The 23,968-nt window shown below is 40.4% G+C and overlaps 1 protein-coding gene across 1 annotated transcript in view; it reads right to left on the reverse strand.

Moving 5' to 3' along the window:
* Positions 1 to 541: 541 nt before the first annotated feature.
* Positions 542 to 23,968, reverse strand: part of CRAT (carnitine O-acetyltransferase) — a 32,637-nt gene continuing 9,210 nt past the window's right edge. The window contains exons 4-14 of the mRNA XM_063432636.1: positions 14,607 to 14,660; positions 14,340 to 14,505; positions 11,689 to 11,863; positions 9,957 to 10,135; positions 9,255 to 9,355; positions 8,718 to 8,837; positions 6,477 to 6,599; positions 5,347 to 5,482; positions 3,751 to 3,813; positions 1,710 to 1,847; positions 542 to 1,625 (exon numbers count right to left, since the gene is read on the reverse strand). Of these exons, the coding sequence (XP_063288706.1) occupies positions 1,410 to 1,625; positions 1,710 to 1,847; positions 3,751 to 3,813; positions 5,347 to 5,482; positions 6,477 to 6,599; positions 8,718 to 8,837; positions 9,255 to 9,355; positions 9,957 to 10,135; positions 11,689 to 11,863; positions 14,340 to 14,505; positions 14,607 to 14,660 (1,471 nt within the window). The 3' untranslated portion in view covers positions 542 to 1,409. The remainder of the gene's footprint in view (positions 1,626 to 1,709; positions 1,848 to 3,750; positions 3,814 to 5,346; positions 5,483 to 6,476; positions 6,600 to 8,717; positions 8,838 to 9,254; positions 9,356 to 9,956; positions 10,136 to 11,688; positions 11,864 to 14,339; positions 14,506 to 14,606; positions 14,661 to 23,968) is intronic.

The raw sequence follows: 23,968 nt of genomic DNA on the forward strand, positions 1-23,968 counted from the left end.
TGGATTATAAATGTCTCCAGGATCCCAAGATGGCATTCTTCTTCACTGTGCATAATGTTTACTGATATTTTAGAATGGGTTGTGCTAAGGTAGTGTAAAGGAATTTTCGCACACATCAGAGTGATGCATGAGTTACAGCTTTTTCAGCTGCTGTCAATAATATGTCAGGAAGTGATGCTCAGACACACTGTAAGTGTGCTTAACAAGGTACACATGATACATGCAAACTTGGAATAAACTAAATCTGTATACAGTGTGCTAGCAGAACTGGTGATTGTTCTCAGCCACTAAATAACGTTACACTGTGGTATGATTATGACTTGGTGTGGGCTTCTACATCATCATAACAGATCAATCACAGGTGGTGTGAAGCCATTATTAAATGGTTTGATAGGTCACCAGGGGACTGCAAGATTACCAAAATAGCATGCTGGAGTGGTTATATGGCTTAATGTTCCTTTAAAAGTACTACCTAGTGATTTGTTTTTGGAGCACACTTTACCTACAATTAAATCTTGTCTAATGGAGGTGATGAGATTTATTTTCAATTCATTTATATATCATGTTAAAAATGAGTGTCAACGATTGGGTGTGCAAATGATTAAAGCTTACATGTAAAACATTCTTATAATCACAACATTTAGTGAAGATTTTAAATGTTTTTTGAAAGATACATTCAAAGCCGAATGTGTTTAAAAAAATAAAAAAAAATAAAAAGGGTGTATGTTGTATTCAGATGGTAGCAACCGGGATTTACAAATTAAGAGTCTGTTCATGAACCCAAAGTTCACACTGGTCACAATGCTTTCATTTGGCATCCTCTGCTATTCACAAATGTGAAATGGATTGGGCAGGACACCTTGCGTTAAGTGTGGACGGATTATTTCAGATTTGTCTGGCAGGCTAAAAGCACCTTCCTGAGCACTTAAATGTTCTTTTACAAATGCAGTAGGCCAGAATCTCAATGACTGCCCCGTTTCAAAGCCTAAACTGGGTAAAAAAAAAACAAACAAAAAAAAAAACGTATACACCAAAACATCAACAGGTGTTTTCTGCTTCAACATTTCTCTCAAGCACACAGTGTTTCTGGCTCACCTAACCTCTTTCTTCTGCGGATGTAAATGTACGTAGCAAACATAAATGTGCAACTTTTATCAAAACGCACATTTGGGCTAAGCGCCTAAATCGAAAAGCAAGTCACTGATCTTCACAAGAAACATTCCTTGCCTGTTCCATGTTCAGGCTATTTTGTTGTTTTGAATATTGAGTGGCTTGTTCTAGACCCAAAATAAGAAACAAGGACAAAATGACTACCTACGGTAAATTCCACTGTTATGGCCAACACCAGCCAATGTTATGATTTGAAAAAGGTTAGCAGTCTTGAAAATTTCAAGAGTCAATTGCTCCGGTTAGAGTTTCGATTTTGGAGTGCGTATGATCAGTTGCTGCATGTCGCACAATGCACGTTCCAAGTAATGAGCAAGACGGGCTGCGTTGGTATCAGCGCAGCTGTTGTATGCCGATACTGAGAAGTTTATATGCTCTTCCATAGGGTTGTAACAAACGCCGTAGCCATCAGGAACCACAGGACCAAAGCACATAACGCAGTCTGTTTTAGCTGGGACCTGTAATTAAATCCAAAACATGCATAAGTAAAGGCTTTCACATTTTCAATTTGCCCAATTAGTTACATTTATAGCATCTAGTACCTGACTGGTGGAGAGATTAAAATGCATGGACACTGCATACGAGGTGTCCATGAAAAGCTCTGGCATGCTGACCAAGTCTTCAATGGCTTGGAGCTTCAGTCCCAGCAGGTGTCTGTCTATCGCTTTCCCACTGATAGCCTTTAGTAGGATCGAAAAAAAATAAAATTAAGTAGTTAAAGAAAAATCAAGAAGGTCAAGCAAGTAATCCCTTCCACTTAAAACTAAACCTCTTGCATTAAAGGGACAATAGGCTTATTTATTAGTATTAAACATGGCTTTTAACATTTACACGCAAAAATAATAAATGTGGTTACAATATATTTATCATTAACACTCATGTCTTCGGCTCCCTAGTGTGGGACATCTGGGTTTTTGGGCTAATAGGGGATCTCTGGCCAGCAAAGGAGTTTGATTCATCTTTGTTACACAACAGTTTCGGGTTGTTGTTTTTATGGTCTTCTCCATGACCACTAAACCTAGTCTCCACTGAGGTGATATAAACCAGGTAGGCTAATAAAGTTGTCTCTTTTAATACTATGTAACCAAGGTCAGGTTTTTTTTCGGGGGGGAAATGGGACACTTTTTTTTGTGTTCCTTACTTGGTTTAATATGTAAACCTGCTTGAGAATGTCACTGGTCACTTCCTACACTGAGCTCTTTGACTGCTTACTCAGATAAGCTGATATATAGCCTACAACCACACACATTGTATCCAGACATTCTTAATAAAAACTTATATTAAAAAAGTGAAACATTTGAAGTTCCTAGATATGCTGCAAATACTCAAACTGTGCAGGATCCGAAGTGAGTTCCAACCAAACCAGGAGGTGTCTGGTGTTTACTAAGCTTTCTGTATCAGTGCTAAACCTATCTCAAAAGTAGGGATTCAGGGACTTACTTAGGGTTGAATATGAATCACCAGTAGCTTAGTTGCAAATATCAGAAACAACATTATTTCTCTGGAAAAAAGGGGGAAACTCTACAGGGAGGGAAATGCTTTTGGAGCAAAACTACCAAAGACTGATAATGGTATTAAATCTAATCTTAACATTGCACTTACTGTCTGGGTGCCAGTAGTATGACTTAGAAAACATAAATAAAAATGTAACACTTTTTTTTTTTTAAATTCAAAAGTATAAAAGCTAAACTTGCCAGATATGAAAGTGAGAATGCTGCTCACAAAAGCTTTTAATGTAGTAAAATAAGATTTACACAGACAGTGTTATTCCCTAAACGTCCTTTCTTTTTGTTTTCGAGAAATTACGTTTGGAAAATACCCAAGTTGTGATTATAGTTTTACTGGAGAATGTATCCACGTGTTTCCTCATCGGTTCCATTTGGATTTAATTTGCGAACATTTGGAGTTACTGAATAACTGGGAGAAAACCGGTTTAAAAGCTAAAAATCACTGGGAGATGACAAGTGAAACACAAAACAGAAGTGATCTATGCCTAAATATCATAAATACAGCAGTTGTTTAACCCCTTAAGGACCAAACTTCTTGAATAAAAGGGAATCATGACATGTCACACGTCATGTGTCCTTAAGGGGTTAAGGAACCAATTAAACAACAGCCTGCTCTTTCCCAGAGTAGTAACACCATTTAAGAAAGGTTTTGACAACTTACATGGGGTCTGTTTGATGCCAGTCGCCACCTGCCCTGGAGCCAGAATGGGGAGACGCTCTGCAAACCAGAGTTTTGCTCAGTGCAGGAGCTTGAATCTGCATAGCAGGCAGCAGTGGGCTCCATGTGGACCTCAGGTAAGATGTCAAACTGCCATTAAAGTATTTTTTATATATTACTTACACTATGAAGGCAACAGAGTTCTCTTGGTACCAAGACCACTACAGAGGAGTGTACTAGTTCTGGTGCTTGGAGTGTTTGTTTAAAAGCATTTCTGAATGGAAAATTAAGTAAAAACAAGTTGGCACATTTCCCATTATGTCATGTGATCCATTTCGTTTTGGTGCATTTGAAAAACAAAGCAGAATAATATAACCAAAGTGGAGTTTCCCAGTAAAAATTGACTTTTCTTCTTACCATATCTGTATAAGCGCGGTGTGCTTGAACAGCCTTTCTGAGCAGGTCAACCTTTTGCTGGTTCTAAAAAGATGAATTAATTAATACTCATTCAGCAAGAAGAGCTGATTAATGCTTTGATTACAACTTGTTAAATTGCCTCCGTCCTTAAGGGGTTAAGCCTTATTAAGCCATATTTATTTTTAAAGATAGTGTTGCAGAAAGGGGCACTTCAGCTAATTGAAGTGCTCTGGGGGCTGTGTCCCTATTGCACTTAGTGCTGCAATGTAAAACATTGCTGTTCCAGAAGAAACTGCAATGTTTACATTGCAGCTCTAAGTCTGTCCCCAGTGGCTGCCTGCCAGACAGCCACTGGGGGCGCCTCCGGAATTCAACCTGACTTTCGGTGCGTTATCTGACACTGGACCTACTCACGGACCTCCATCGCCAGATTTTCCCCATAGGAAAGCATTGAATAATGAATAATGCTTTCCTATGGGGAGGTCTAATGCGCATGCGTGGCCATTGCTGCGCATGCGCATTAGGTCTCCCCTGCCGGTTGATATCGATGGGGAGGAGCCTGACACGGCGCTGGATTCAGGTAAGTAGCTAAAGAGTTTTAACCCCAGCGACATGGGATGGGGGGAGGGAGATCGCACTGCAGAATTCTGCAGTGCCAGGAAAATGGATTTGTTTTCCTGGTACTGGAGAGTCCCTTTAAACATTGTTTGCCTTGTGTTGATCATTTTCTGTTTGTTCAGAAGTTTTTTCTTTTCTGAACACGTAGCCAACCTTTGGTTACTCAGAATCATTACAGAGGTCAAAAAAGTTCTTCCACCAGAACGAGTACATTGTTCACAAATACAGGCATCCAGATATATCGATTACCTGAGCCTATAGCCTACAGCACTCAGCTGTGTTTGTTTTTAATGCCATGTGGTTAATTCAGAACGATTTTATGTCAAGGCCAGAATGTATTTATTACACTATATTCACTTGGGCACTTGTTCGTTTATAGTTTATAACATGATCAGGGTTAGTTATTGAAGTGCGAATTGTTGGAAGCTAAAAGTGAAATTCTAAATTAAAAAGCCAAAAGGGAAATATTCTCCAAGTCAGATTGGTTTTCAGTTCAGCAATTTAATTTATAACCTGAAGTTTCTAAAGTAAATTTGATTATGTAGTTTAAAATGAAAATCCTGATAATGGAACCAATGTACTAGAATTATGTTCAGGTTCACCTGACATTAAGGAGACCCAGTAATGTGTTTAATAGTAAAATGGGAACTCAGTCCCACTCTGAAACTATCTGATAGAAATAGTGGAGTTTTACTTAACTATTCTGCAAAAGCACCTTTAGTGGCTGCCAATAGGACAGCCACTAGAGGCAGGTCAACCCTGCAATGTAGACATTGTTGTTCCTCCAAAACTGCTATGTTTTACATTGCAGGGTTAAAAATACAGGGGCACTGCACCCAGACCACTTCATTGAGATAAATTGGTCTGGGTGCCTGTACTGTCCCTTTAATGTGAATGAATAATAAACAACAATGTAATATATGAAACAGAACTAGGTCTCGGCCTTGGAACTCATACTCATTTTCTCATACTCCTTACCTGCACAGCAGAGTCCTCCATGCCTTGTACGAACTGCAGGGAGTCTATAGAAGCAGAGCGAATAGTGTCTGTCCTCCCCAAGCGAAACATTCGAAGTGAAGCACTTTCATAAGTAGCACATGCTCTTCCATACATCCTTGGGAGCAAGAGAATGGACATGGACTGTAAGTGGAGGAATTATTCTCATGTAAGACGCAGGTTAAAGGGACACTACAGACATGAGGCACAGGCACTAAACCAGCAGAACCTTCGGTGCTCTAGATTGTGGTCTACATCTCCCTGGATGTGATCATTAAAGGCCATGTAGTGTAACAAGTGCCTAGCTCTACAAATGGTCAGCATCCTGCTTGTGTTGCTATTAATTGGGTAATTATTCCATCACTGTAGTGGTTATGACGCAAAAGGTCTTTGCACATTGCGTCAAGCCCCTTTCACAAAAACAGGCAGTTTCTGGATTAGCCAGGCCACAGTAGAGGAGACAAACAGCTACCTTAGCGGTCCAAGTTTGCCCAACAACGATAGGTCAAGAGATTTTGACTCACCTGCCTCCAGCCTAGCATTTTTGTCCTGTTCTGGATGGACTAATGAAGACACTCATTTCCTCATTAGCCGGGCCACAGGATAGGGAATGGGCCTTTGGTGCTGGAAGAGACCCATAGTTTTGTCAAACCGCTCCATAATAGAACAATAGTTCTATAATAGTTGAAACTGTGAGGACAGCACCCAGAGATTATTTACCCCCCAAGCACTGCAATAAGCTGTAGACGTTATGGTGTGTAGAATGGCCCTTTAACTGTAATGGTAATGCATAGATCTAAACACAGTTACAACAAAGAGAATTACAAAAACTACACCAAACCAGGTACAATACATTATACCTGTACGAAACCTGATTGGCATGGTATTGAATGCTTGCATACATACATTCAATCCACCACCACCTGTAGTTAGTATGGATTGCTCTATGTGGCTTGCTGTGAAGGTCCCTCTGTCAGTTAGTTATCCTCAGAAGTGGTGTCATGGTTAGTTTGTTTCTGCCCATATACATCTATAATGTATGCCTGTGGTGCCCATGTGGTGCCATTCATTTTGGCAGATTATAAAAGAAGCATGTTGCATTGATTGCTCACCGATAATACGCAAGCTGTAATGCAACCTGGATAAAGGCATCTGGGCTCAGCTTCTCCGACTTTGGGAAATTCTTGCCGAACACACCGAAAACAAAAACCTTAATATCTAGATCATGAACCATTCTAAATAAAAAGGGAGAAAAATATGAAAATGCTAAATTATAGAACATTAGCAAAAACACAAACCATGCTTTATTAATTAGTAAGGACTATGTAAGTGAGCATTTCGACATTACATCTCTTTCTATGCGCCATACAGCGAATTAGTGCTTTCACAGGATAAGAGAAAAATGCTTAGAGCTCTAGTGTACACCGAGTGGAAAGGTCTGGGCACGCAAAGGTCATACTCAAGAAGAGTATGCAGAGCCAAAATGTTGCCCATGTTTTCATCCAATAACAACCGCTTGATGTACCCACAACTTTCATTTGTCTTCTAGTTACGTTGTGACACTTTTTTGACCCACATATTAAGAGCAATAAGTCTATGGAATTCTCTGCCTGAAGAGGTGGTTTTATCAGAGTCCATACAGATGTTTAATCCCTTAAGGATCAAACTTCTGGAATAAAAGGGAATCATGACATGTCACACATGTCATGTGTCCTTAAGGGGTTAAACTGCAATTGGATAAATACTTGCAAAAACATAACATACAGGGATATAATTTCTAATTAGTGGGGGTAATAGCTGCTTGATCCAAGGAGACATCTGACTGCTATTTTGGGGTCAAGAAGGATTTTTTTCCTAGTTTGATGCAAAATTGGAAGTGCTTCAGACTGGGTTTTTTGCCTTCTTTTGGATCAACAGCAACAACATATGTGAAGAAAGCTGAACTTAATGGACGCAAGTTTCTTTTCAGCTATGTAACTACCGTATATACTCGAGTATACATTTTTTGTGCTGAAAAACCCCAACTCGGCTTATACTCGAGTCAGAGTCTGTATTATGGCAATTTGCATTGCCATAATACAGACTGGGGGGAGAGGGGTGCTGGCAGAGCTGTACTTACCTTTCCTGCAGCTCCTGTCAGCTCTCTCCTCCTCCGCGCCGTCCGTTCAGCACCTCGGTCAGCTCCCAGTGTAAGTCTCGCGAGAACTTACACTGGGAGCTGACAGAGGGAGCTGCACAGACGGCGCGGAGGAGGAGAGAGCTGACAGGAGCTGCAGGAAAGGTAAGTACAGCTCTGCCAGCACCCCTCTCCCCCCAGTGAACTACCAATGCCACTGGACCACCAGGGAAGGAGAGCCCCCCTCCCTGGCCAGCTAGCAAGCAGGGAGGGGGGACGAAAAAAAAAAGATAATTAAAAAATTTTTTTTTAATAATAATTAAATAATAAATAATAATAAAATAAAAAAATAATAATAAAAAAAAAATAAAAAAAATTAATAATATATCAAATGCCCACCCCCACCAACACATACACAAACACACACTGCATCACACACTCACACTTCATTCATATACACACACTGCACTCACACACACACACTCTGCATTCATTATATACACACACTGGAAATAAATATTCAATTAATATATACGCACACACACTGCACTCATACACACACACACACACACTGCACTCACGCACTGCACTCATACACGCACTGCACTCATCCGCACACAGCACTCATTATATACACACACTGTAAATAAATATTCAATTAATATAATTTTTTTAGGATCTAATTTTATTTAGAAATTTACCAGTAGCTGCTGCATTTCCCACCCTAGTCTTATACTCGAGTCAATATGTTTTCCCAGTTTTTTTGGGTAAAATTAGGGGCCTCGGCTTATATTCGGGTCGGCTTATACTCTAGTATATACGGTATGTAAAATAGCAGACACTACCCATTGGGGGGTCTGCTTCCCGTTACATGTTCTTTGTGTGTTTCTAATTTTGATTTTTTTACCATTAGAAACGCTATTAATAAAACAATACAAACAAATTATGTGATGATGTGTCTTCGTAGGGTATATTCTTTACTAAGTATATTTTTGTATCAAATTAATGAATTGTAATTGCCCATGCACTAATACTGCAATTGTGATGAGTTAGGTTTCTTCCATTGAAATCAGAAAAGCTTTTTATAAAATTTATAAAAAATAAATTTGTTTGATGCAGCATAGGTGGATTACATGGGGCAAGTAAGCCCCAATACAATCCCCATGCTGGTATGTTAAAATTAATGAGCAGTATTCCACGCGTCTGCTTTTCTAAGTCCAAACCATTTGTCTCTTACATATTGAGATTTTGCTTGGCTTTCTCGATATCATTCTTAACTTCAGGAGTGATGTTAAATCTCAGCTTCTTGGGCATCGGTAAAGGGATCATGGGTGATCGGACAAGTTCTGGCTTCTTCCTGGAAGAACACAGATAAATGTTGAAATAATAAAATTAAAAAGAAAATTACATGAACATATCTTGATCACGGAGAAAGGGATCGCTGCATTGATTCGGCTGTGATCAAAAGTTCTCTCTAATGACCACATGACTTTTGGTAGGTGAACTATCAGTACTATATGAGAAAATTTTCTTTTAAAATCTCCAAGGGTTTCTATAAAATTGTACTATACGACAACATTTTACTATACTATTTGAGAACTAGATCAGTACTATATGAGAAATTTTTACTATACTATATGAGAAAATGTGATTTTAAAATCTCCAAGGGTTTCTTTAAATTTGAATAGTTTTACATCTAAACTTGTTAAAAAGACAGGTCCACTCAAACTTTGCCATACAGCTGCAACTGAATTTTAATAAAATAAACACATACGTGAATTCGACGACGTGATCTAACAGGGCAACTATGGGAGGTCCTTCGGCAGGCGCATGTTCATAAACCAGTCCACATGATCCGTCTTCTGCCACTATAAACTGGTAAGGTGAATAACAAAAATGCACTGGTCATGCAAGAAAAAAAAAAAAAAAAAAGGAAAATAGCTAAATGCCACACTGTTCAGCTGTATTTTGGAATTAAGGCACTGAAACTCCTAGGGAATTCTAAATTTAAAAGAACACTCCAAACACGATAACCACTACTGAGTACTGTAGTGGTTATGGTACCAGGAATGCTCTGGTGTAATGCCATAGTAAAACGGTTTAAGAATTTTTTGACAACTTACCTGGGATCTGCCAGCACTGGAATAGCCTGTAAGGAGTGTCCATTAACCCCGTTGAGCTAAGCTCTGCCACGCAGGGTTGGCTCACTGGCTAAAAGCTTCAGCTGCAGAAGGTGCCTGGTGGACCCCAGGTGGACACAAAATATTAACGTAGATCTGCAAACCCACCCAAATACTCAGCTAGCTAAGGCAACAATCTGAACCAAAAAAGGTTTTAATCGCGATTTATTTAACATGTCCAGCTATGTCCTGGCAGCTTCAGAAATAGGAATGCCTTAACATAAACCCCTAATTGATTTTTCGGTGTTCATATAACCAGTTGACTTTATTTCTAAGTAAACCATCGCAACTCGTACCTGAAGAGTTTTGTCAAACCACCGGTTTCCACTGTTCCAGCGGCTGCCTCCTCCATGCAGCATCTGTGAAGCAACACGACTTTTGTACAGGTCATCAGACACTCTGGGCATAGGGGCATCGAGGCAAACGGTAAAGATGCTTTTCTGGATTGTTCGCACAGACTCTTTATTGATTTTATCTGGGGAAAGACAGAATTCTGCATCAAAACAGTGTATGTACTACTATTTAAAAAGGGAAGCCAGCGATAAGATTAGAGCATCAGCTCTGACACTCTCAGCCTATCGACCGTCAACAGCATTGTCAGTCTGAGACATGGGTGTGTAAATGTCATATTTACGGCAAAAAAAAGAAATGTTTTGGCGTTCCACTCAATCAATTAATCAGAATTTTTCCTTGTGTCCGTATTACAGGTTATGCTCAAATGAAACTGGCTGGTAAAAGAAAGACGGACGGGGAATATATTTTATTAAATAAATTTATTTAATAAAAATTTGTTTACGGTATATGTAGTTCAGCAGCTGTCAGGAGTTTCATTAATGAATACACATGAATGAAAACCACTGTTCATTGAAGCTTAATTTCTACATTTTGCCAAATAGTTGTTTTTTATCTCCTGAATCTAAAGATGCAGCAGCACAGGCTCTCACGCAAATGCTATGAGAGAGCCTGTAAAATAGAATTTTATGGTGGGCCGGGACTTGCATGAGCAGGGGAAATAGTTAGAACTTTTCTAGTGCATTGGAGATGCACGTTTATTTGCCAGCATTCGGCGAGAATTCACTTCATTTTATGAATGGAGCATATCTTTCATTGGCCAGTTATTTTAAAGTAAGCAAATTCCATCATCTGATTATAAATCATATGAACAAGAAACGTGAGTGCAGCCATCTTTCTTTTTGAACATTAAGTCCATAATGCTTCGAACTATTAAGTGATAACACTTAGAGGTGTTCTGTAAATCACACAGTTTTCCTAATCACTGATCCCCAGTGTGTAAATTTGAATTTTGCTCTTAGTTCACACGCATTAGGCATATAGATTATTACAAGACTGTATGAAATAAGCATAAACAAACTATTAAACACTATACGATGGCTCCTTACCCCTCCAGCAGACACTTGAAGCCCAAGCACCCTGAAATCTGACCACCCAGTCGCCTAGCTATGCCGGACAGTAACTCAGGCTGGCCACGTGGTAAGATATTCCTCAGACTGAAGCTTAGCCACAACCGGCCAAATCTTTAACCGGGTGCAGATTCTGCCACGGACATGGGATAAGGGCAGTATTTTGCCAGCTAGGGTGCTTGGGACAAGCTATCCAGGGATACCACATGCATGGGGGTTACTGGTGTCTGGAGGTTGATCAGATTACCGGTACTTAATTTTATCATCTCCCAGACACAGATTCGCCTAGGTGGGATCTCGATTGTGTGAGTTAACGACCCGCTGCTGGGGGTCTGTGTATAAAAGTGTGTTAAACCCAATAAAGTGTTCTTGTTTTCACACCTCATTAAGTCTCGAGTGATGTTTAGATGGGCTGCTACAATTCACATATTACTTTGCGGGAATATTGAGAGTTTTTGGCGGAGATACTTTGGTTGAATATTGAAGCTACGCCACATAGATGAAATGTGTATAAGCCTGTGAAGCAGACTCTTTCATCAACCATTTGAAGCATTCAGAGTGCATTTAATAATGGTTTTTGTCAGAATTCAGATAGTCTCTGTCTTGCCTTTAATAAGGTTGTTGTAGGCCTTAGCCCAGCTGTTCCGGTGATTGGACGTCAATATCCCGATGGGTTCCTTGTTGGTTTGCAACGATGTTCCCCAGATTTTCTCCAGTTGAATGAAGATCTGATCTGATGTTAGAGGTGTCCCATCACTATTATACACATCCAACTCAAAGAACTGGAAGAAGAGACGGTGCACGTTAGAGAGGTCAGCATAAGAACAACAATATAAATAGCACATGAAAGGTAGATTCTTCAATGAATTTTATTTTTTTTAAATAGAAATGTTAATATTTTGGTTTATCAATAAACAAAATGCAAAGTGATAGAAGAAATATTTAAATCAATATTTAAATAATTGAGTCCATACCATCACTTCCAAGACTCCTTGTTCTTTTACACTGATCATGTTTGTTTTCAAAGGCATTCTTACCTTACATCACATTTTAACACACACAAACGCGCACACACATATACACACATATATATATATATACATATACACACACTGGTCAGCCACAACATTAAAACTACTGATAGGTCAAGTGAATAACATTGATTATATCGTTACAATGGCACCTGTCAATGGGTGGAATATATTAAACAGCAAGCGAACACTCAGTTCTTGGATTTCATGTTTTGGAAGCAGAAAAAATTGGTTGGCGAAAAGATCTGAGTGACCTTGACAAGGGACAAATAGTAATAGCTAGACGACTGGGTCAGAGCATCTTCTAAAATGGCAAGTCTTGTGGAGTATACAGATGGCTGTACTGTAGTTGGCACAGCTCTCTCCTGGCATGTGCGGAATGACAAAGCAGGAGGTGACATCATACACCATTTTATTAGCTGCATAGAAGGTTCTTATCTAGAACACAGAGTTATGAGAACATCTAGGGTTGTAATGTTTCGAGCAGAAGAAAAATCACTGTCTGTTTAAGAAGAAGGGATACACTTGAGACAAAATATTGCGTGAAATGACTCCATCAGTTCATCATTTAATGGCTGGTAATTTAAATGCTGTATTTTACTAATCCAATATAGTTTCTGACCTCAATCTATCTGCTTTTTCTGTTCTCTCAAGAAGATCAGTCATGACTGCTAAGTGGTGTACTAAATACTTCTAATATAATAGAGTTTTCTGATTCATTATACGTACCACAGTCTATGTGAATTCCAGTTAACCCGTCCTATAATTTTACATTAGCCTTTTTCGGTTTGTTTGTTTTTTTAAAACCATCTCAAGATGAATACGATTTGATCCCCCAAAAATGTTTAAACCAGGAGTTAAATAATTTTGCAATACCTTGTCACTAATTTCGCTTTATATTGTCCCTGTTAAACAATTATTTAGCATTATATAGACCCGAGTGTATTAGCTCCCCATGAATTGGAGCAGGCGATCATAATTTTAAGTTTGTTTGTGCATGGCCTTCTTCAGCTCTTCCCCTTTCTAGAATAGTAAAGAGCTTCAGAATATGTTAGTGCTCTATGAATTCTAATAATATTAACTGCCAAAACAAAACAAAAAACGTTATCGACACTCAATCCCAAACCTCGAAAGACCTTTTTACAACCAATAAAATGCCTCTATAAGAGTAAGCTCATCTGCAAATGCCAAGGTAAACTTTTTAGGTGAGTTTTACAGACCAAGGCGGCTAGACAACCGACCCCAATAATTGGTATACCATAGCAGAACCCTCTGAAACAGTGTGTGATGCGTGCTTCAAATAACTATTTTGCTTAATATACATTATGTCAAAATCAAGGTTAAGAAACCCTGATATTGAACATTGGAATAATGTTGACTTAATATATAGAGGTGCTGTGCTTGGAGTATCCTTCTAAACCCATTATATAACTTGTACAGCTGATTTATAAGCATAGATGGTTGGTTACAAGAAAACTCACAACAAGCAAGTAAGTTGTAGGAAATTAAGAATTTAGAAGATACGACCCAACCGCCCCTTAAGGGGACACTATAGTCATCAGGACAACTGCAGCTTATTGAATTTGTTCTGGTGAGTAGAATCATTACCTTCAGGCTTTTTGCTGTAAACACTGTCTTTTCAGAGAAAAAGCAGTGTTTACATTACAGTCTAGTGATAACTTCACTGGCCACTCCTCAGATGACTGTTCCGAGATCCTTCCTGGGTCATGGCTGCCTAAAATGCATCCAAACATGCAGTATCTCCTCCCTCTGCATACAGACACTGAACTTTCCTCATAGAGATTCATTGATTCAATTCATCTCTATGAGGAGATGCTGATTGGCCAGGGCTGTGTTTGAATTGTGCTGGCTCTGCACCTGATCTGCCTCTTTGTCAGTCTCAGACAATCCTATGGGGAAGCACTGTGATTGGATCAGGCTACCACTTCTGATGATGTCAACAAACTGCTTGTTTTTCTGAGGCAAGCAGCATGCAGAGTTACAGCTTCAGGCTTATATACAGTAAGATTTTGCTATATTAATGGAGTTAAGAGGGGCCCAGGGGGGCTAGATGGTGGTTTTAACACTATAGGGTCAGGAATACATGTTTGTGTTCCTGACCCTATAGTGATCCTTTAATACAGAATCTAAGCAGGAATAAGCTTGCCCAGGTGGTATGGCTGACCAGAACCACAGAAATGATACGATTGACTCTGTTGGACCTCACCTGGAAGTTGTGAACCACTGTGATGTGAGTGGGTGGCTTTTTTGCTTGACTATAGTTGACAACGGAGTCATGTTTTTGCCCTGGGATTCGACATGAAGATAAGATCTGGTAGTACTGATTCATGCAGAGAGGTTGCCCAGCAAGGTTTTCCACGGGTAGAGTCTCACTGCAGATAATGGAAAAATCCTATTTCAGTAAGAGTATGGGAATTTGGATCGTTGACATTCAAAAACAAAAGTCAAAGCTCCGATGTACAGGTCTACTCACTTGTCTATCATAGTCTTGAAGTCGAGAACACCTTCAATCAGCTTGGCAGCGAATCTATGGAAGAAAATAAAAAGAAACCGAGTTAAAAAAATCCAATATGAACCCAGAGACGTGTAAGGAAACCTAATACAACTGAAAAAAGTGGAGTGAGCGTTCTGATTCTAAAAACACTGTGTAAGTGCTTACATATACATCCAGTGATATTGTGACAACAATATATTAGCAAGTGTTTCTATGTACCAGCAGGACACAAAGAGGGACATACAAATCCAAATAAGTAGCAAAATAATAGTGTACTTGGAATACTTATCACAATCATTTCAAAACAAAGAGCCTAAAAATGAATCCTACAGAAACATAATAGTGAAGACCATCTGCTTTGTAAACAAAACAAAATGTGCTTTTAAATGTGTATATCTGGGGTTTCAACTCACATTCCCCAGAGCCCTGTCAACCCTGGCTCTGGGTATAGATATCTTCACTGGAAAGGGAAATATCCCATACCGTAGGAAGTCTGCCACACACTTGCTTCAACTTAAATTCTTGATATGGAGAAACCAAACACAGAAGAACACAATGGTGCAGTATTACATAGATTTATTTTAGTAGAACAACATAAAATAATGGATAAGTAGAAGTACTGGTGGGTCTCCCAGCTGGGTTCTCACCATTACACTAGCAGATCTATTTTTCCGGGTTCTGTCCGCATTTGCCTCTGTCTCCTAATCCAAGATACACACCTTTTAAAGCATGTTTTGTTTTATTAACATAGCAGATGGTCTGCACTATTATGCTTCGAATGGATTAGTCTTTAGGTTCTTGGTTTTAAAAATTATTGTGATAAGTATTCCAAGCACACCATTATTTTGGTATTTGAGTAAGGAAACCTAGTGGTATCGACTCTAACTAGCACTACTGCTCAGTTTTTGGCAGTTAGCTAGATGACCTGAGGAAAGCAGATAATATTTGATAGTTTAAGTAAATATCTGAATTTATTTCTGTATTCTAGCATGAAGCAGGATGATCACCTGAAAAGAAAAACTGACCACGAATGTACAACGTTTATTGATGGTATAGACATTCAAATGAAAGTCTGGATTGCTTTGCCACCAACTGTGTTATATTATAGAGTTCAAAGTTGGACCTCTTGGTCTACTGAGCCAGGATCAATTATTTTGTTCAGTGGCAATAAAATAAGGGGAATTCAGCCAAATATATATTTTTTTTAAACCTAATTTGTGAGCAAAAATAAGTTTTAGAACCATGGCTCAAAATCCGTAGCCCAAGTTCTACACCATTGCTGACCAAGTCATCCACTATGACAGTTTCTACTGGAATTTCCCAGAAAAGCTCCTATCTGCCTAGAATGGTGGCCAACAATCTATCACAGCAGAGTGACAGGTATAGTCTCATGGCTTCTCAAAAATAAAAAAACAAAAACAGTATCTACTGAACCTCGTGTGATATGGCAGACATCACTGTAGCTTCCTACGCATGCAATGTTTGGACATTTAAAATATAAAACGTACTATATATATTTTAAATCATCAGCTACTGGGCATCACGTTGGAAGTCATCAGTTGTCAATGAAAATTTGAGGCTCTATATGCCAGAAAGCCTCCTTAAAACTATATATAGACTATGAACTAGTGTAATATTTCTCCAAGTATAATTAAAATATGGAATTAAGAAAATTGTAAAAAAACTTAAATAAAAAAAAAAAAACACAATACAGTTTATTTTTCCTGTTTTAATTAATAAAGATTTATATTTTAGAATAATCCCACTGAACTCTGGTTCACTAAGCTACAGTGATTCTGTTATGAGCACACAGCTTATAGAAATAACGAATGCTGCATCACTCGCAAATTATAGTTTTGTTGTTTGTATTACAGTGCCGTTGACTACAGGAAGTCACTTGACCATGAGAATCACACTCCATTGTGCTCTTTGCATACCAAGAGGGGCGGACTGACCAGTCGGGCACTGTTTTTGGTTGGATTAACCCCTTAAAAAGTAAATCTGGCCACTTTTGGGGGTTCTCTGCGGCTCTCACGCAGCCATTCTGTGTGCAGGGCAGCGTACACATATCTGTGTGAAAGCAGCAGAAAGAAGGGAGAAAAGAGTAGTGGGGGGGGCAAAAAACCTTGTACAAGGAGGAGGGGGGGGGGGGGGGAGGGCTTGATCTCCCACTGTGAGTGGTGAGTCTGCCCCTGCATACCATAATCAATAATCGCCTACACTGCTAGAACAGTTATGGATTACAGGCCAGGAACAGCACACATGTTTAAACTTTATAAGGCTACTTAAAATCACCTATCTCAGCAAACAAACATGGGAATTCAGTTCCACCATATGCCCATATTGTGTTAAGCCCACCACTACGCCACAGTACCCACATATCGATGGGTCCTACACTCATTTTAACCTGGGAGACAAATTAAAATAGTTAGTGCTAAATGAACTAAAGTGTATTTCATTAACCTCTTGTAAGAATACATAAGGCAAAATGAATGTGATAAAAACACAATTTTAAAAAAACGCAGTGTCAAAACTAAACAATTAAAGTGACAGTGCTTTGATGGATATACTCACAATGCATTATATACATCTGCTCCATACCAAAAGAAAATTATAATTTAAGTGACATTGCTACCCAAAACCTACTCAAACTTATACTTTGCTGTGGTTACCTCCGTAGGAGCATCTAAAGCTGGATGAAAGTATAAATTTGAGGAGGTTTTGGATAGCAATGTCACTTTATATCAAATAAAACATTATTATTAGAGTAGATATAAGATATGCATTGTGAGGTTGTTTTAGATCAAACCAAGTGTTTGCTTGAGTACCTGCCCCTGTTCAGATTGTTTGTAATGAGGTGCGTGTACGCCGAAGTAAATCACACTGACAACAAGTTTCAGATGAATGAAAAACTTTGGAATGTTTACTGAGGGAGGCGGTGAGCCCCTTATAAAGCAAAAAATACATCATATGCAAAACATGAGATAAGACCCGAGTGGGGATTCGGAAGGCCGCGGGGCGCGGTGAGCCGGAGCGGCAACGGGAGACAAGACATCCCCCCCTTAACCCCTCCCACCCCTAACACTTCCAACACGGACGAACACAGACTCCAACGCAAAAAGACCACGCTACCGAACAGAGTGAAGACAATTAAACAACACACAAACACGACTACTCGCTACGGCGATCCCCACTGAGACACGGACAAACCAACACATCGAACAACCAACACGACCACACCCGAAACACGCTAAAACAAACACTACACAAAAAGAACACGCACACAAACACACTCACCCAACCCGGAGACCGAATATAAAACCGACGCAGAAAGAGGGGCCAACATGACAAGATTCACAAAAGACCCAAGGACACAGTACTACTAGAAAACATAGACTCCGCACCACCCACCAGACCCCAACAAACCCTGCAAACTCTACAGTAGTAAACACGGCGAGAGGCCGAGACGAGCGGGACTACTGCAGGGGAAAACAGGAGAGATAACATACAGGAGATATGTCACACACAACTACACAATACTACACTCTCATATAACGGCCAACTACACACAGCCATAAGTAAAAATCAACCGCAACATCAGCAATCCCAAAAGACGCGACGAATAGACGAAAACACAAGCACACGCAAAGCACACAGGGACTAACTAGACACAACAAATCCACAACAAGCTCCAAAAATGTACCTAGGTGCCCACCAAAAAAAAAAAAAAAAAAAAAACAAACAAAAAACAAAAAAACGTGCACATCCAGACATGCACAAATCGCACAGTATGACAGATAATTACAATGCATAAGGAATGCCAATCTCGCCTCTGCGTAGGCAACCAATGGCTTATAACGCTGTACTGAGACTCATGCCTCTGCGCAGGCACCTGCATGCTATAAAGAAAAAAAAATGTTTGTTAACCTAGCTTTTAACACGACTACAATGAAAATATTTAAAACAAAATACTAAAACACACAGCCGTAAAACTAATCTGAGTACATAGGCCAGTTGACAATATGAACCAATCCGTTATGTCACGTTATACAGGCTAAGACTAATTCGCTTCTGCGTAAGCGACAAACTGTCTATACCTTTACTTACCAATGCTTATGCCCCTGCGTGGGCAAATATCTGCTTTACAATGACTCAGTTCGATATATGCGTTTATATTGTGACAACAATAAAGATATTCAAAACAAAACATGAGATAACATGAAAAGTAAATTTTTAATTGGTAAGTGCTAAGTGTCTTATCTGATGTACTTCCTCCAAGGTGTGATGTCATCATTGTCTTTGTGTGTAGCTCCGGATGGACACGCCATCTTGCTACACGAGGGTCTTAGACGATGGGAGGGGGTGCTCTAGCAGCCATTTTGAGTAAATAATTGAGCACAAGTATACACAGTAAATAGACATTTTACCTACATTAATTTCTATCCATAACAAGGTATATACATCAAAGCAGTGGCGTACTAAGGGGGTGCCACTGACTAGGGGGGTGCCATGACGTCCAGTGTCATGTGTCACCCCCCATCATTACGCTGCGCACAGCCGCAGCACCTTTGCGGCCCGGCGGGACTTCCTTCTTCCATGAGGAGGAGGGGGAGGAGCGTTACGGGCCGCGGCGTTGCGCAACGTGATGACGACGTGCGCAGCGCCGTCAGTCCGCCTTCACGGATCTTCAGCAGAAGGATCCATTTACGGGCGGTGAGGCACCCAGTGGTCGGATTCGGCGGGCAAGCAAGGCATCATAAAAATGTAAGTAGAAAGTAGTTATTTTATGTCTGGGGCTGAATTAATTAAAGGGGGGGTGGATTAATTAGAGGGGGGGTGGATTAATTAGAGGGAGGGTGGATTAATTAGAGGGGGGGTGGATTAATTAGAGGGGGGGTGGATTAATTAGAGGGGGGGTGGATTAATTAGAGGGGGGTGGATTAATTAGAGGGAGGGTGGATTAATTAGGGGGGTGGATTAATTAGGGGGGGTGGATTAATTAGAGTGGGGTGGATTAATTAGAGTGGGGTGGATTAATTAGAGGGAGGGTGGATTAGTTAGAGGGGGTGGATTAATTAGAGGGGGTGGATTAATTAGAGGGGGTGGATTAATTAGAGGGGGTGGATTAATTAGAGGGGGGTGGATTAATTAGAGGGGGTGGATTAATTAGAGGGGGGTGGATTAATTAGAGGGGGGTGGATTAATTAGAGGGGGGGTGGATTAATTAGAGGGGGGTGGATTAATTAGAGGGGGGTGGATTAATTAGAGGGGGGTGGATTAATTAGAGGGGGGTGGATTAATTAGAGGGGGGTGGATTAATTAGAGGGGGGGTGGATTAATTAGAGGGGGTGGATTAATTAGAGGGGGGTGGATTAATTAGAGGGAGGGTGGATTAATTAGAGGGAGGGTGGATTAATTAGAGGGAGGGTGGATTAATTAGAGGGAGGGTGGATTAATTAGAAGGAGGGTGGATTAATTAGAGGGAGGGTGGATCAATTAGAGGGGGGATTAATTAGAGGTGGTGGATTAATTAGAGGGGTGGATTAGAGGGGGGTGGATTAATTAGAGGGAGGTGGATTAATTAAAGGGGGTGGATTAGAGTGGGGTGGATTAATTAAAAAGGGGGTGTATTAATTAGAGGGGGGTGTATTAATTAGAGGGGGTGGATTAATTAGAGGGGGGTGGATTAATTAGAGGGGGTGGATTAATTAGAGTGGGGTGGATTAATTAGAGGGGGGTGGATTAATTAGAGGGGGGTGGATTAATTAGAGGGGGGTGGATTAATTAGAGTGGGGTGGATTAATTAGAGGGGGGGTGGATTAATTAGAGGGGGGTGGATTAATTAGAGGGGGTGGATTAATTAGAGGGGGTGGATTAATTAGAGGGGGGTGGATTAATTAGAGGGGGTGGATTAATTAGAGGGGGTGGATTAATTAGAGGGGGTGGATTAATTAGAGGGGGTGGATTAATTAGAGGGGGGTGGATTAATTAGAGGGGGTGGATTAATTAGAGGGAGGATGGATTAATTAGAGGGGGTGGATTAATTAGAGGGGGGTGGATTAATTAGAGGGGGTGGATTAATTAGAGGGGGTGGATTAATTAGAGGGGTGGATTAATTAGAGGGGGTGGATTAATTAAAGGGGGTGGATTAATTAGAGGGGGTGGATTAATTAGAGGGGGTGGATTAATTAGAGGGGGTGGATTATTAGAGGGGGTGGATTAATTAAAGAGGGGTGTGGTTTAAAGAGGGGGTGGATTAATTAAAGGAGGGTGAGGATTAATTAAAGGGGGTGCAGCACGGGGGAGGTTTATTTAGAGGGGGTATGTTTAATTAAAGGGGGGTGCAGGTTTTTTTTCTTAATTAAGGTGGTTGAGGTATTTTATTTATTAAGGGAGGATGTGCACTGAAGATTTTTGTTTTTTATTAAGGGGGTGTGCAGGGTTTTTTGTTAGGGGGGTTGTGCAAGTTTTTGTTTTTTATTAAGGGGGTGTGCAGGGTTTTTATTAAGGGGGTGTACATGTTTTTTGTTAGGGGGTTGTGCAAGTTTTTGTTTTTTATTAAGGGGTGTGCAGGGTTTTTATTAAGGGGGTGTGCAGGGTTTTTTTTAATTAAGGGGGTGTGCAGCTTTTTTTTTTCATTTAAGGGGGGTGTGCAGGGTTTTTATGTGTAGGGAGTGTATGAAATTTATGTGATCAGTGTGCAGGGTTTTTATATGAAGGGCGAAGGGCAGGGGTTTTCTAGAAGGGGCGAGACCAGGGGCTTTGTACAAAGAGGCAGGGGAGGAATTTTCTAGAAGTTTCTCACCAGCCCCTTTCTACAAAAGCACTGGTCTTCCCCCTTCTACAAAACTGGCGCATTTATACAAAACCCCTGCCCTGGCCCCCTTCTACAAAACCTCTGCCCTAGCCGCTTCATCATTTGAACCCAAATCCCTTTCCTATGCTATTTCTAAGTATCAGCTCAATAAAGTGGTCTGGGTGCCAGGTCCCTCTAGTTTTAACCCTGCAGCTGAAAACATATGTTTCACTGAGGGTTAATCCAGCCTCTAGTGGCTGTCTCACTGTAAAACTCACCGTGAGAAGACGCTGGACGTCCATAGGAAAGCATTACTATGGGCAGTTTGAATGCGCATGCGGCTCTTGCCGCGCATGCACATTCGGATCTAACGTCGGCAGGGAGAGGAGAGGTCACCAGCGCCAAGGGAGCCCGACGCTGGAGAAAGGTAAGTGGCTGAATGGGTTTTAAGGGGTTTAAGGGGTGACCTCTTCTCCTCCGCCGACGTCAGCTCCCGAGTGGAGCCGAATGCACATGCGCGGCGAGAGCTGCGCGCACATTCAAACAGTCCATAGGAAAGCAAAAAATTGTGGGTGTTCTTACATTTTTATTATGGGGGGGGGGGGCAGGTGGGTGTCACACTCAGGGTCCGCCCCGGGTGCCAAATGCTCTAGGTACGCCCCTGCATCAAAGCACTATCACTTTAACTGTTTAGTTTTCACACTGTATTTTTGGAATTGTAGGGAAGTTGTGAGGTGCAAATGGCTCATGTGAGCAGCAATGTAGGTCATAGTTCAAAGCAATCTGTGCCATTTCCTATTGCAGTGTGGCTTTAAGGCTATCTAGGGTCAATGACCTGTCTGTGAATGTGTCAAACCGCATGTGAACAGTCTAGAGTGGGAAGGAAGTTTTGCAAGATGCTGCAAGGTTTTGAGTCAAGTGGAAGTACCATAATAAAAAAAAAATGAAAAATGTAATAAATAACATTCCAAACTACAAACAAATTATAAGGGGAATATTCAATGATATCACTTTACATGACATTATAATTAAAAATAAATACATTTAATTTTGCTTGTGAACTCACTGCTATGGGAATAAATCTTATCTTTTAAGGAATGTATATACATGCCTTTTAATCACGTAAACCCTACTAGAACTACTAGTTGTTAATGTGAATTATTTACCATTATTTTATTGGATTTTGTCCCGTAAAGCCTACATTGCCTGGGCATGATGTAATTGCATGTTTACAATTCACTGTACATTAAAGCAGGTAAATTCAATCATTAAGTTAATAACTTTTTATCACCAAAATTGTAAATGGGTGTCATTAAGAGGAATTCAATCCCTTCCAACAGGTGAATTCATGCCGGCAATTAAATGTAAATAGCATGTACGGGTACAGAGTTGTGGTGAGGGTCATCTCCCATCTCTTTGTAAGCCTATAAAAAGGTGCCCGGGCTTATCCATACCTCGGCTCTATAATCCTCAACGTGTAAACTGGTTTTCAGAGTATACCATCTGTCTTATGTGGTTTTATTAAATTGTAATGTGTCCCCTCCTGTGCCCAATGACCTAAGGGGCCTTTGGGAGTATTCCCTACTCTCCCCGATCCATCTCTCTCAACCCTTCTTGGAAGTCATCTGCTGCTGTGCATAACAGCTATTGAATTCAGATGGCTAAGTAAATCTGCTTGCACCCCTCCGAATTGAATATCAGTTACTCCATGGAGCGTAATTCTTTCATACATCTGTACCAGATAAGAGGTGGTGTGATGGTTTGCCTCCATTAAAGTGGGATCAGACATTTTGCAACATTTGGGATTCATTTTGTCATCAATATTTTGTAGACATGGGTGTTGACCGTGGTGTGGTGTGGGAGGATGGGGCTGGGTTGGAAGGGTGGAAGACCATCTGAGAACCTCTTTAGGAGTTTATGGATCTGTTCCCAGAACGTACAGATCAAGGAACAGTCCCACGAAATATTCCAGAAGGTACCTTCCACATTTCTGCATCTCAAACATATAACCGTATAATTTGATTTCTGATACTGGCTCGCGATGGCACAGTGTAGGGGGAGGTTGTACATTTTCAGTCATTGTCTAGTGATAAGTGTTATCCACAAAGCATCCTCCTATCTCCTGAAAAATTTAGGACTAGGAACTGTTGCCTGCTGTTGAAGCATTGCATATAGAATTGTAATCCCATGTCCCAATGGCTCAGGATCATCAAACATGGTCTCAAAAGAAGTAAGACCAGGTGAGGACAACCTCTACAAAGGCGGTCTGTTGTCTATATCGAGAGCGCTCCATGAATGTCAGTTTGTGAGACTCTATCAGGGAATGAACCTGTAGCAGAGCTGCAAGATTGGATATCTCCACTGGGATCCTCTGGAGGTGGAAGAAAACGCTATTCAGTGGTTATAGCCCATTCCCCCAGTAAGTGGACGACACACAATTCTGGGAGTCAACTGATTTTTATTGGGCGACAGACAGGTTTTTATGCACAGTCGCATAGTATAGGGTCTCTAAAGCAATTTTAAAGGGTTTTTTCCCAAGAGTCTC

This window comes from Pelobates fuscus, chromosome 9 (genome assembly GCF_036172605.1).
Source record: "Pelobates fuscus isolate aPelFus1 chromosome 9, aPelFus1.pri, whole genome shotgun sequence".
NCBI classification, from domain to species: Eukaryota; Metazoa; Chordata; class Amphibia; order Anura; family Pelobatidae; genus Pelobates; species Pelobates fuscus.